General features: G+C 42.6%; 1 protein-coding gene across 4 annotated transcripts; it reads right to left on the reverse strand.

Annotated features, from left to right (window-relative positions):
- Positions 1-3,071: 3,071 nt before the first annotated feature.
- pfkfb3 (6-phosphofructo-2-kinase/fructose-2,6-biphosphatase 3) lies at positions 3,072-11,635 on the reverse strand. 4 transcript variants are annotated; one of them, XM_069156555.1, is made up of 16 exons: positions 11,429-11,635; positions 9,737-9,862; positions 9,447-9,543; positions 8,929-8,995; positions 8,762-8,836; positions 8,615-8,671; positions 8,357-8,481; positions 7,783-7,990; positions 7,522-7,668; positions 7,324-7,428; positions 6,918-7,047; positions 6,681-6,808; positions 6,307-6,495; positions 6,044-6,066; positions 5,427-5,475; positions 3,072-4,566 (listed from the first exon to the last, which is right to left on the reverse strand). In XM_069156555.1, the coding sequence occupies exons 1-16, from the start codon at positions 11,496-11,498 to the stop codon at positions 4,513-4,515; spliced, it is 1,650 nt and encodes a 549-aa protein (XP_069012656.1). In that variant the 5' UTR covers positions 11,499-11,635; the 3' UTR covers positions 3,072-4,512. The 4 variants fall into 4 exon arrangements, with proteins under 4 accessions (XP_069012656.1, XP_069012655.1, XP_069012658.1 ...); XM_069156554.1 differs by having other exon boundaries at positions 9,737-9,865; XM_069156557.1 differs by lacking the exon at positions 5,427-5,475 and having other exon boundaries at positions 9,737-9,865.
- Between the last annotated feature and the right edge of the window lie 3,076 nt (positions 11,636-14,711).

Raw genomic sequence — 14,711 nt, forward strand, 5'->3', positions numbered from 1 at the left:
TGATTTCACTTGTTAAAAAAAAAAAAAAAAAAATATTCTCAAACAAAGATGCCTTGCAGATTACATTGCAGGTTCATGAGGACTGTAGTGTCTGTTGTTTTAAACCGATTTGGCCCATTTAAGCATTTCTCTGCTCTCTGGAGGGCAGCTTGATAGTGTTGTTGTAAAAATGTGTTGAACCAGTAAACTTCCACTCAGAAACCTGACAGAAAATGTGACTTCGGCCCTGTAACACACTCATTACTGATGAGCAGTCAACATAAATGTGTGTTTACTGCCTGCTGCAATGCAGCCACAAATTATGAGCATGCATTATCATAAGTATGCAACCACGCGTCATGTTCCACATATGTTCATGTGAATATGATAAACTGGATGTTATTAACAATTTCAGTCCTCATTCATTACTTTAGTGTTTCAGTTTTTCTGATCAATTGCTCACATGCTCTCCCTTACAGAATAAATGCACAGGTTTCCCATGTTCTGCCATATGGGACACGTGATCACGTGTATGACACATGTTTACCACATGCTGCAACATATGTGAACACGAGGAAAATAAGTGGAAAAGTTTTCACATTGGAATCTACATGGACTTCACACATGTTCTAAAACCACATCTGTGTGAAAAATACATTTTCACATGTGCACAATCACATGTCGTGATCACAGGAGTTGCACTTTTTCTTGCAAGACAAAGTGTCCAAGTGTTGTGGCTGGTTCTGTCTATAGATTTTCATTTAATTTAAATCAGCATTTCCGCTTTTCAGATGAGAAACACCTGATCAACCCCGTGACGCCCGCAAAAGAAGAAGTGGGAATCACTGTGTTTCTTTGTGAGGGTCAAAAAGTTCATGTTTGGGTGTTTATGTGTATCTCTGGCTGTGTAGGCTGCAGACGTGTACTCTGCATGAGACAAGATTACTTTGAGCTCAAACTGGACGAGGACAACTCTAATTGGTAAGCAGGTGGAGGACGAGCTGCTGAGTCATGACAAAGATAGAGTAAGACATGACGCCCAGGGGGTGATCAATCAGCCTGTGGGAGAGAGGGCCTGCAAAATGTCACCAAGTCTTCTCCTTTTCTATTCCCAAATGTCCTTGAGTGAGTGAGTTTTAAATGAACTGGTGTGTTCTCCGACCAACTAGGCCAGTCGGCATTACTCCCTTTGCAAACTGACTGATTGGGATCGCACACAATCCTTCGTCAGCGCAGCATTAGACGACTATTTGTGGAGCTCCTGGCTTAGGTGAGCCTGTTAACACCGAGCTCACGTACTATTCAGATGCCTGACACAGCAGCTCCTCTCTCCCACAGAGATTACACACACAATTACACACACACACACACATCAGGGTAACCGTCAGTACCACATGAAAGCTGCCGCACACTGCCAGCACAAAACAGTAGTTAAATTCACTTCTCAGAGTGAAACAAGAAAGATAAGCGCTGGTAAATGAGGAGAACCTTCAAAAAAATATCTAATATAAACTTGAGATAGAAGGAAGTATGATGCAAAATGCTGCATGTTTACAATAAAACACTTGTATAGTTAAAGTGGCAAGTAGAAACGAGATGCAAAGTCAGAATGCAAAGTAGGTTTTAGTTTCATGTTGAGAGTGCATCTGTCAGTAGATGTGTGTGTGTGTGTGTGTGTGTGTGTGTGTGTGTGTGTGTGTGTGTGTGTGTGTGTGTGTGTGTGTGTGTGTGTGTGCGTGTGTGTGTGTGTTTGTTTGTGTGTCTCTGTGTGTGTGTGTGTGTGTGTGTGTTTGAGAGTGAGAGTGAGAGTGAGAGAGCAGTGAGGAGGCGGAGCAGAAAGTAATGAACCTGACAGCAGTCACATAACCCCTCAGCCCACAGGATCACCAGGCTGAGCCAAGACACTCAGTCTGCCCATGATTATCATCATGGAAATACCTCTTTGACTGGTAAATGCAGTGTGTGTGTGTGTGCGTGTGTGTGTGTGTGCGTGTGTGTGTGTGTGTGTGCGCGTGTGTGTGTGTGTGTGTGTGTGTGTGTGCGTGTGTGTGTGTGTGTGTGTGTGTGTGTGTGTGTGTGTGTGTGTGTGTGTGTGTGTGTGAAAGGAGGAGAGATGATGACATGTCTCTGCAAGCCGCACCCAGACTGAGAAATGTTCAGCTCACTTTACAATAAATATATATAAATTATCAATCACATCAAGATTCAGTTGCTAAAAGAAATCTATTTAATGTATTTCTCATTTCAAACAGATAGTGATAATAAGACAGGCAGTCATAAAAATCATTAGGTAATCGTCCTTTAAAGAGACGAATCAAAAGGAAATTGCTCCACAGCAGTTGAGCACCTTTGGAAACACAATTATAATGCAAGAAGCAATAAAACGATCAGGTCATTCAGTGACGGAGAGTGAACTTTAACCAGGAGCCTCTTCGCTGAACTCAAAGTTTGTCAGCTGTGCAACTAATAAAAATCGGCACCAATTAATACACATTTTGGCATTTAGGCAGAATAATTTAATTCAATCCAGGAGAAGTTGTATTACAGTGAATGTCCCTAAGGCGATCCTCCAAACCACACATTTTACCAAGCACAGCTAAAAAATTCCATCTTAAATTTTAAAGGCAAGCTAAATACACATTAAAGTTCAAAACCATGTGTTGCTTCTCTGAGATTTAAAGTAAAAAGGTGTTTGTGATGATTACATAACGCCCACACTGCTTGTAAGATGTTGGCAGCCACATTTTCCCACATACTTGTATCATCTCAGAAACTCTGTAAAACTAGGTAAATTAATGCCTTAAACTCTTTCTTAAAAGGAAGTTTCCATTAGTCAACACACAGCCCTGTTTATTTTTTATCTTTGGGTTGTTTCTTTTGAAAACTCTTACAGCAACTTCCTGAATGCGCCGAGTTATCATTCGACTGATAAGCAGCATCCGACTCGCACTCATGTGACTCATGTGAGTGAGGGACACAGTGTACAATAGAGAGTAGCTCCATAAATGGAAGCACCAAGTGTGGCCAGAATATTAATGTTGGATTTGGACCGATGAAAAAAAAAAAAGCAAAAGCAAACGGCAAACGCTGCATATTTTCTCAGAGTGAATTTATTGGTCCAGCAGATGCAAAAATCAACTGTACATCATACTCTCATGCATAGTCGTCGGATTAAAACAAGGTGCCTCTCGCTCCGAGCTCTCATTCAGAACTACATAAAAATAAATAAAGATTATAATAAAACAGTTTTTACAAAAAACAAATTTCAAGTATCTCAAGCAAACATGTTCACGACATTTTTTACTGAGATCAGGAAGCAGCAGCTTCGTTCTCAGCCGAGCTTCTCCATTCAGTCCCAACGCATCAGTACAAAAAGATTTACACACTTCCATGAAAGACTCCCACGAGCGCTCCAAGTCGTGCCCCGTCCATTTCCAGTTATACCGTATTTACATTAACATTTACAAAGATATTATTAACAGCACGCATTGCTATAACAAAAATATAGGTGCTTATATTTGTGCGTAGCAAACAAGTGACAGCGAAAGGAGAAATCAACTTGAAAATAAGGTTTCCCATTAAGTAGAGAACGGTATGCACTGTGGCACGGAAACTAAACAAACATAGATATTCAAACTGTGACACGTTAAATGTAGAAATGATATGTGGAGTTATTCGGTGAAATGTGGTGCCTCTCCTCAAGCAATCGAAGTCCAGAGAAACGGCAAGAGAAGCAGCATCGGGCTTGCAAAACAAGCACTACAGGCACTCTACGGCAAAATATCTCCTCCATTAACTGTCAAGTAACATGAAAACACGGGGAAAAAACAAAACACAAATAACCCAAACAAAATCGATTATGGATCACCACTGTGTAAAATATTGCGAATTTTGTAGCGTGTCGGCGTACAAAGGAGTCGATCAAAACCCGACGCCTTCGAAAAACATGAATACATGAAACACGCCAAAGAAGTGCCAAAAACCTTTACAGTGTAAACTAAATACTAAATACTAGATCCCTTCATCACTTGAACAACCACGTTGTATTAAGTTCATGGTTGAAAAAAAAAAGAAAAAAGGATGACCTGAAAGTTTTATGTGGGGATGAAAGTTAGTCTTTGGTCTCCTTAAAATAATAATAAGAAACGGGTTCCCCGGAGGGCCGTCCGAGCTGAAACAGGAAGGACGGTTTGCCTCTTTCAGTCTGAACTAATTAGACACAAGAAGGTCTAAAAGTTTTTCAAAAAACACAGATTCATCAGTCTCATGAAATAAAATGTCTAACAATAGCAAGAAAGGGAGAATTTAAGACTCTTGCTTTGATATGACAATCAAATAATCCTTTTTTTTTGGAAAATGAAAAGTGACAGTAACGTGTCCTTGGCTGCCAGAACGATAACACTTGACATTTTATAAACAGAGAAATGTTGAAAAGTGACTCATCAATTTGACTTTTCCAAGATATTTGACGTGGTTTCAGTGTCTCTTTGTCGGCGATCCACTTTGCGGCCTCTTGACACGTCGTTGGGAGTTTCACTGGCAGGGCTGCAGGACGTCCTGTCGGCCAGATGAGCTTCTCCTCAGGTCCTGCAAAACACACACAAAGAAGAAACCAGACTTTAGATCCCGCCTTTCCCCTAGAATCTACTGGCGTATAAATACCCCCCCCCGGCCGTAATCCCTAAACCACAGGTTACATCACCTGTGTTTTCTCAGGCTCTGAGTTCCTCTGGTATTTTTAGAGGGGCGTGAAAACGAGCGTTGCATTCACGAGTGTGTGAACAGGTTGCTGCGCCTCAGGTGGATTATGAATGAGGCCGACGAGAACACGAGACACACCCGGCAGCGTTGTTCACACTTTTACACTGCGCTGGCAAAACTAGTTACGCATGTTCATTTTATTACATTACAATTCACCGGTGCTATTTGCTCGTCTACGGACGACGGCAAAAAAAAACAACAAAAGCAGCTTCCATATTCAGCCCGTTTGTTTGTTGTCAGGACAGCATCATGAAAGTAAATCTGGTTGAAACCGTCTTCTGCGTGTTAGATTTGCGTCGCTGCTGAATTGCGTTCGTAGTTCGGCTCTCGTAAAATATCTTAATTGTTAATCACAAAAGACATTCTGTGGTTTTTTTTTCTGAATTACGTAACAGGCAAAACACGCTAGATTATCACAAAATGAGTGAAGGGTAGCTTTAGCGTGTAGTATTTGCACCTTTATTTATTTGCTGAGTAGGCTCGATCAGCCTACTCAGCTTGGTTTCGTCTTCAAAAACATTTCTTTCTTTTTTTTTTGATGGAGAAACTTGTAAAAAGTTAATAGTGCCACAGCAACCCGGTGTAGTCCGTTTGTTAGATGTTTATTTTCATATTAAAAGTCTTATGTTATCTGTGTCGGATGCCTGGAAGAACTATGAAGTGCAAAGCCTGAACAGTGTGTTTACCTTCGAAAGACTAAGGGAAAACACCTTGAGGTAGTGGAGGATGGTGCGTCTTTAAGCAGCACAAGGCAGACCAAAAATAAACCAAACACACAGACAAGAACAGGATAGTCAGCATGAGTCATCACAACATAGTAAAAGGCAGATTGTAGTGATGACAACAGAGAGGAATCTCAGGAATGTGGGAGCTCCCCGTCTGTAAATATGTGCGCTTTTTCTTTTCCATCACTTCCAGCAGGACTTCAGCATGACGTTTTATTTCCGTCAGTCGAGAGTGGATCAGTAAACACTGTAAAACAGTGTTAATAAGAACATACTGTACGTTTATAAATATTACTGGTAAATCTCAGCCTGAAGCAGACTACTCTGTGACTACTCGTGGGTACAGTATGCCTATTTTTGGCCACTGCTTTTTCTGAAGATAATTTGATTGACGGATGCGATTTAAGTTCGAATAAAGAATCCCTTTTTCTGTCCTCCGTGTTTTGGAAGTCCGGGAAAAGAAAAGAAATGTTTGCAGTGAACACAATATGAACAAAGAAACGGCTACAAGAGGAGAATGGACGGATGAGATGGACAGAGCGAGGCAGCCAAAGATCCTGAACGGAGTGAATACTTACAGGCAAACTTTGCCCAGCCAGTGCTGCAAGGTGCAGAGGAGGTGAAGGCAGCGGAGGAAAAGAGGACAAGAAACAAGTGAGTGAGGATACATGCGGTGGTGGCAGTCAGAGAGGAAACAGATGCAGGGAAATGTTTGTCTGGTGAAGTCCTGAGTTTTGCATCCTGATGAAATATCTTGTTCCATGATAACCGGCCTTTGGAATCCCGTGAGTTGATTCCTACTGCTTAAACAAGCTTTTCGGTGCGCTTCTAATAAACCCACCTGTCCGGCCAGAGCCAGGGGGAGGTGGGAGGGGCTGCAGAGAGCCAGCGTGGCATCAGGAGTGGGCAGCTCCTGGATCGGAGCCTCGTCCAGGTCATCGATGCGAGGTTTCTTGATGTTGGACTCTGGGCTGGTCAGAGGAGTCACGCTGTTCCTCCTGATCAGGGTGCCGGGACCCCTCTTAATCTCCTGTGGGGCGAACAAAGAAAAACAACACACAAGACTTAGAAGTCAAGAAAATATAGCAGGAGGTTTCATGTACAAAGACAATATCACCAACTGTAAGAGAACAACGGCGGTGGAAGCTAAATGCAGCTCAGTTTCCTCTGCTGTTCTTCTGCCCCTGACAAATACAGGAAGTGAAGGACCGTTACCTCTGGCCTTTCTCTGTGGGTGTTCACTGCCTCCACATTCAGAGAGATGGACTCCACTTTGCAGCCGTAGGCGACCGGGGTGAGCTTCAGCACCGTGTGGAGGGGACACTTCAGGTAGGGCATCTCATCTGGAACAACAAACAGCAGGAATGAATGGAGGTGCAGCAGAGTCCAGTGTCATAGCTCCTATTTAGATCTTGAGGGGGGGGGGTCTGAGGTGGGGGTTGTAGTCCCTACCTGCGCTCTTATCCAGGAAGTAGGCCAGCAGGCAGCGCATGACGGCCTGGTGGCAGATAACCAAGACGTTCTCCTGCCTCTCCAGGTCCATGATGACCGGCTCCACCCGCTGCACCAGGTCCTGGTAGGACTGCAAGCAGGAGAGGAGAGTTGGTTATTATTATTAATTACATGTTTGTTTTTTTAAATGCTATATTAAATATAGATATGTACTGTACTGTATATACTGTATATACTGTGCATTTCATATTTTTTACTGCTATTTTACTGCAATTTTATTGCTTTTCTATTATTCTATTATTATCTTATTGCTTCCTGTATGCTGCTGTAGTGAAAAAATGTCCCCTCGGGGATTAATAAAGTAACTACCTAACCTAACCTAAATGGCTGTAGCCTGTTTATATACCTCTCCAGCAGGGTAGCGGTAGTAGTATTTATCTTCATCTCTCAGAGTAAACTCCTCCGGGTATCTCTCCTTCACCTCATCGTACGTCATCTCCTCACACAAACCCTAAAAACCAAACACGCCAAACATGCTGTCAGTTTAGAAAGAGAAGAGAGTTGTGTGCGGTGGTGTGGAAGTGTGTTTTAGAGTGACACTCACGGCGTCAATCTCATTCAGAGCCTTCCACTGCTTGTACGGGACTCCCAGGTGCTCGGCCGTCTCGATGCTGCGGCACAGCTGGCTGGTCCAGACCTTCAGGTCCTTCAGCTGCTGCTCCTCCACGAACCGAGCCAGAGCGGCCGAAAACTACAGCAGAGAGGGAACAGTATTCAGCACCCGGACTTTGTCAGTTAAGATGCTGTGAAGTGTAGAAAGTCAGCTGTCATCGCCTCTGTCATGGTGCCTCCCGACTGTTCGTACCTGTTTGCCCCGCGGCGAGAGGCCGGAGTCGCCACCCAGCCGTCCCTCCAGGTTGTCCGCGCTCTCTCCGTGCCGACACAGGTAGATGGTCCGTGGCTGCACGTGGATGTTCATCAAGTAGTAGACGATCTTACTCTGAATGTGATCCTGGATCTGGTTGACGAGAAAACGGCGACCCACATCGATCACCTTGATGAAGGACAGATCCCTGGAAGAAAACAGGGATGAGTGACTCGTCTGAAGGTAAATGGTAAATGGTCTGTACTTGTATCGCGCTTTATCACTTTTCGGTCTCAAAGCGCTTCAACATGGTTTTTCCCATTCACACACTAAATGAGACAGATCACCACGCAAGGTGCCCCCATCAGGAGAACATTCACACACCGATGGTCCACCATCGGGAGCAACTTAGGGTTCAGTGTCTTGCTCAAGGACACTTAGACATGTGGACAGGAGGAGCTGGGGATCGAACCACCAACCTTCCGATTAGTGTTCAGCCCACTCTACCGTCTGAGCTACACCCTCCCTTAATGAGAAGGCGTGTATTGGACGTCGGACAATGTTGATGATTTACCTGTCGTGCTGATCAGGGTCCAGAGGTTGGTAGCTGGTTTTGTAACATTCAATTCTCCTCTGAAAATCCAGCATTGCGTCCGTCTTGTTGCAGTCCCGGTAGTCCGGACAGGACACCTTCACTTCCTGCGCAGGGGGGGAGGGGGAGGAAACGGTCAGATGGCAAACAACACGCCTGATGCCAGAGAGGTGTGAACATTTTGAGTCGTTTAAACACAGAGCGAAGAAGAAGCGTCGTGACGTCATGCTCGGGACTCACCGTGATGTTCGACGCAATGACGTTGGGATCGTCACACACGGACTCGATGAAGAAGATCTGGGCAGGAAAAAGGAGACTTCGTTTAAAAGGTGCAACGTCAGCACTGACGTCATACCTTGGTGGTGCTGTCGCCGTGGCAACACCTACCTTGAAACCATTCTCGCTGCCAAACTTCAGAATCATCTCTCGTCTCTCTCTCGTCGTGTTTGTGGCATCAAAGACCTGAAAGAAACATCAGAGAGCTTTGTAAGACGACAGGTGGTCATCGCGTTGACCACGAGAGAAGAGCACGAGATGCATGATGGGAAACTCACCGCTACTTGGCCTCCCTCGTCCTTCAAATAGGACTTGACATCCCTCAGGGCTGCTAAGGCACACTGCCTGGAGAACACACAGGATGCAAATGTAAGTTTGGTTACTTTCAAAAAAACATCCCATTTAGAGCCCGAATGATGCTGGATTTTTGGGGTAGTAACTCAGGCCGATATTCTTTATATTTATATATAGTGTTCATACAGTATAATTATAGAAACACATTTTTGCAATTTTTCCTCTAATATGGTTATCAAACACTTTATACAGAGAAATATGATAGAGGCAGGATATTTTACAGTTTCTCGTGTAACAGTAAACTTCACTGGGAATTTAACAATTAAAGATAACGATAAAAAATTTAAAAAAAAACACAAGTATAACAACTTCTAATGCACTCTGATACATTTATATCTGTGATAGGCCAATATCAGCAGGCTGATATATGGCTCAGACGATATATCAGTCCGGCAGTAGTTACAATGTTAAGTATGTGTGTGTGTGGGGGGGGGGTGCTTACTGCCTGATTTTCACGGCGCATTCATTGTCGGGCTTAAAGAAGTCATAGGAGCTGTAGTTCTTGACCGCCTCCCTGCGGTACTCTCCCACGTTGAAGACTGCAACACACACCCACACAGGAGGAGAGAAACAAGTATGAACATAATGTCCTGGAGTTAGAAACATGAGTTGATGCTGGCTGGCAAAATACTATTTGCAGCAGAGTGTCGGCGTGTAACCGATAAGCAGCTGCACAAACTCTACTCGCGTTTTAAATGTGTTTTGGCCGTTTGCTGAAGCGGTGGCGCGTACCTTTGGTGGGCATGCCGATCCAGTTGAGGTAGCGGGTGAGCTTCTTGGACATGTAGGTCTTGCCCCGAGCCGGCAGACCCACCATCACGATGACGGTGGGGGGGTTGGCGAAGTGGGGGGCGCCAGCTGCTGCAGAGAGAGGGATATACCGTCACAACTGTGCCTGTTTGCACAACTACAACAGATACAAATATCCTGCGTTTCATTTTGAACACAGTGAATGAAGAAAACAAGGACAACTCGTAACGTCTTGAAGTGTCACTGAGTGATACGCGATGACGACAGCCGAGTGGCACCGAGAGCTGCAACCTGCCTGAATTCATCCGTTTAAAGCACTAAACTATAATCTCCATTTCTCTGCACGCCGACACACTCCCGGCGTGCACGTACATGTCTGTCTGTCTGTCTGTCTGCTGCCGCTGGAGTTCCCTTTTATTTCCACTTTGCTGCCCATTTGACCCACTTCTGAGAGCGATGAACTGCCCTGCACGAGACCAGCTCTTTTCACTTGACCAGACTTACAGTAACCCCACCCCTGAGGCCCGTGGGATGTCGCGTGTCTCTGCAGGCTGCTTCATGTTACCGAGGCCGTCAGTGGGAGGGTGATGGCAGAGCAATGCGGGGCGCTGATTGGACATGTAACGGATCATCTGTGGGTCGCTGAAACGGTGTGTGTGTGACTTGCCGCAGATTGTTTGTCTGAAGCAGGAAATACTTTTCATGTCTAATTTCCTCAGCGTCACAGTTGTTTTTTTTCTACACCGGATGTAGAGCCACCTTGACCCTCTCCATCACTTGCAGAGATTGTCAGGTAACTCCCGAGAGCTCGAATTAACGCTTCCTCACTGCTAATCTTGTTTCCACAACACAAGAGCCCACGCTGCTTAAATTGAAAAGAGATCAAACTCTTAAGTCGATGTCCGGACATCTAGTTCATCCTTAACAAGCCTCTCCTCCTTCTCCATCTCATCTACTGTGCAACATTCGATATCAAACTTCATAATTCTGAATCATACCAGAAATAAAAGCTACGCTACTTTGCACTTTTCTAGTCATTAAATCAATAAACCACAGTATCACTTCAATTATCAATGAGCAGCAGCAGAGGGTCAAGTGACCACTGTGAATCCAAATGTGCCTTGTTCAGCCAGATGACTAAAAATGGTCTCGGTTATGATAAAGAAGTTCTTTCTCTGACTTACTATTCCTCATACTATTGCATCATATGAAGGAATTATTATATTATATTATATTTCTCATTAAATGTAGGTCTCCATAACTTGTAGGATTAAAAACTAAGCACTAAAAAAAGACACGCACAGTAATAATAACAATAATAAAAATAATAAATAAACAAAAAAAAAAGTGTTATCACTGGTATTAAATTCCCTTTTTTTCCTCAAAGCCATGGTCGCCCCATGCACACGCGCTGCCGCCCGACCAATAGCATCACACAGGTTGCTCAGGCACTACGGTAACCATGGGAACAGCTGCTTCGTCACGTTCCAGTGTGAGGGCCCATCAAAAGACCGGAAAAGACCACGCAGGAATATTACAGGCGCAGAAAACCACCGAAAATATAAAATAAAATAAATAAACAACACGGAGGAGTACTTCATAATAATAATAATAATAATAATAATAATAATAATAATAATACCGCAGTGATACAGAACATTTAGAGGACTTTACCTCTGCGCTTGTCATCCTTGGTGGGAACCCAGATCTTTTGGATCCTGTTCTGGGTGAGCTCTCTGGGCATCCCTCAGGGCCGTGAGAACCGCAGACTACACGAGGAGCCGAGCCGCTTAGATCCGTTCGGGGTGAAAAGACTTCCTCGGAGCCGGTGGCCGTCCTCCGTTCAGACGCTGTTCTTCGAGCCGGGCTAATCTGCCGGTCCGCGGCGCACATCCGCTATTTAAACCCCGCCCGCGCGCTACCGGCGGGGAAGCACGCGAAATGCGCACGCGGGTGCGCACACGTGCTCTCCCGTAGACCGTCTCGCAAATACTCACGTACACACAGGCGCCCCCTGGCGGTAGACTTTATTTATTATCATCATTATTTTATATGTTTTATTGCCTGTTAGTTATCGCGGGCGTTTAGCGTTATAATTCTTAAACAGCGACTACGAACCCCATTTACGCTTCGTTGTGTTTATTCAGCCTCTATTATAGCAGCCACTAATATTCTGTAAATTAATTACTGCTCCACATATTGTAGTAGATTTTTGTATTTATTATTTGTTGTTCGTTTTCATCATTTAAAATGCGTTGTAGGAGTCGCTTTGATCATGTAATTGTCTGTGTATTGTGTATGATGTAAGCCTATGGTCGAACATTACATTTCTATTATTTCTTACGGTGTTGTATTGTTTGAAGTAGTTCTTTGTTTGATCTAAATATCGGTCTTAATTACATTTTTATGATAGTTATTATAATGATGGGACATTTTTCTGCAATCGGGCCTTTGTTTTGGCTCGTATTGGACATTGTAAGGTCCGCTGCTGTTTGTTCAGAGAGAAGTCAAACGTGCAGAGCCTCACATCAGCCTGTTTTCTCATGCTGGGCTGTCCCGTTGAGTCATAACGGATTTGCTAAAAAAAAAACACAAAAAAAAAACTTAAGAAGCCCATGTTGACGAAACGCATTTCCACCCTGTGCACTGAAGACTCCCTTGATAAATTACATTAAAATAAGCTCAGCTTTAGATACTAAATATACAGTGCAGAGGGTGTGATTGACAGCTGAGGGAGCTGGAGAGGTGTTATGACCTCCTGCAAAATTAAAAATAGTTTCCATTATATCCAAAAGTGTGATTCTTAAAAACTTGTGTTTTCTTGAGTGAAGCTGTAGACTAAATATGGACTAGATATAATAGTTGGCTGTGTCAGTCTGAATCATAAGACCTCAGGCTGCAAACTGAGAGTGCAGATGACATACACCATCTGATTCATCACTCTGCAGTGGTTTTCCCAACATACTTTTAAAACATCAAACTTTAAAAGCTTCCCCATGTTAATCACTGACTCTGTTATGGCCTCATTATAAATTGCTCTGAGGCGCCCTGTAAAATATTTATAAAATGTGCTATAGCCCATAATAAGATGAAACTTATAGACCTTATATATTTTACGTATTTAATATAATAAGACTTATAGACTTAATATCGTGTTTTCTACAGTGGAGGGACTTTTATTGTGACTGCACTGTAAAAACAATTACCAAATTCATTCCTACAATTATTCAACTTTTTACAGTGTACTGAAATTACCCCCCTTGCTCCAGTTTGTACCAGCAAACTTTCTGAACTGTCTCTAACCTTTTCCCAAAAACATGATTCTTTATGTCAGTCCTACATATTTCCTGTTTACTGGATGGAGTTTAATAATCAGTGACAAACTCCTTCCTGCTGACCAACTGACCAAAGGGCCGCCAAAGGACAAAAAGGAACACCAGTAAAGTTGAGGTATTCACACACTGAACATCCCACTTAAATATTTTATATAGTAGGTAAAACGGGATCAGGTTACGACCTTTCAGACATGTCACGGTCTGAAGTGAAAGTGGAGAAACTGAAGTTGTGAAACCAAACCAGCACTTTGCCATAAACTTTTTTTTTTTAAAAGAGTGCATGAAAAGTCTGTGGGTTTTTTGGAGGATAAGTTATCACCTTGCTTCAACAGAATGAAGAAAAAACATACCTGATGATGACTCAACCAAAGCTTCAACAATTCAAACACTGACCTGGCTTCATTTTTTTTCACACACTCTGTATGCAGGGAGATTGACAGTTCTGTAGATTGTATTTGTTCTCAGGAGGACAAAGTGCTTGTCTGTCTTGGAACAAGTTTTTAATCAAAATAGATGTGAATCCATGTGGGGCTTGAGCTGAATGTCTCTTCAGTAATTAGTCATATTTGTGAGGAAAACACTTTTTGGTCTGTAATGAAATTGACTTTGATTGACGTCTTCTTCATTGGACACAGAAAGCATTAGAGCAGAAACAGAGTAAAGACAAATCTCAGTTTTAAAATGGATAGAACAGAGGTGTCCACTTTGGGGCCCACGGACAGAGTTTGGTCCACTCCTTTGTTTTGGCCCGCCACAGCCTTTGACAAGCTCAGGCTTCTTCTCCTGTAAACTAAGCATATGGATGCTTTATGTCATTATTACTTACCATGAAAGTGTTTTAATTATTCTGAAATTGTATCTGAGATTTAGGATGTCAATTTTGTATTTATATGAAAAGTAATTTTACATAATTTTATTTTTTTTTTTATTTTTTTTTTAACCCGCTGCCCTGCAGCCAGATTCCTTTTTGGCCCTTAATAGGAAACAATTTGGGCCCCCAAATATAAATTGTCAAATTATAACTCATAAACAAAATTATCTGTTATCATAGTTTTTAATATATCAGAAACTAAACAGTGCATACAAGATAACCTTAATACATCCAGCATCTGAACGAGTTTCTCAGAAAAACTGTCTCAAACTTAAGCAAGACGATTTCAGAGACTGGTGGACAATTATGATAATATGATTATATAAACTCCCTGCAAGAAGTTATTTGGGGTAAAGGGGGCAATACCAGTTTATTATAACAAAGAGGTACTTAGTGTTTCAACAGAAGAAAATTAAATCTATTGATATCTTTGTTGAGTAAATGACTGAAATCTTGTTTTCCTTGTGATTTTGTTCAAGTAATAATTATTAGTTATTAATAGGCTGTTTCAAAAAAGATCAAATATTTGTTGTCCAAATATGTCAAAAAAGGCAACAATTTCCATGAGATGTATTGTTTTTCACATAACTGTACACAGTGTGTGTGATGTGCCAATTCAGTCGTCCAATGCTTTTTTTTTTGTGCCAATTGTCCAACTGGTTTAAGTGAATTTCAATAGGTTGAATGAAGTAATCAGTGCACCACTGGATTAAAGTGGAATATTTTCAGTAACAACAGAGAAATCAGGATG

This window comes from Embiotoca jacksoni, unplaced genomic scaffold (genome assembly GCF_022577435.1).
Source record: "Embiotoca jacksoni isolate LCO1_2020_lvr unplaced genomic scaffold, fEmbJac1.0.p SCAF_21, whole genome shotgun sequence".
Lineage (NCBI taxonomy): Eukaryota > Metazoa > Chordata > Actinopteri > Embiotocidae > Embiotoca > Embiotoca jacksoni.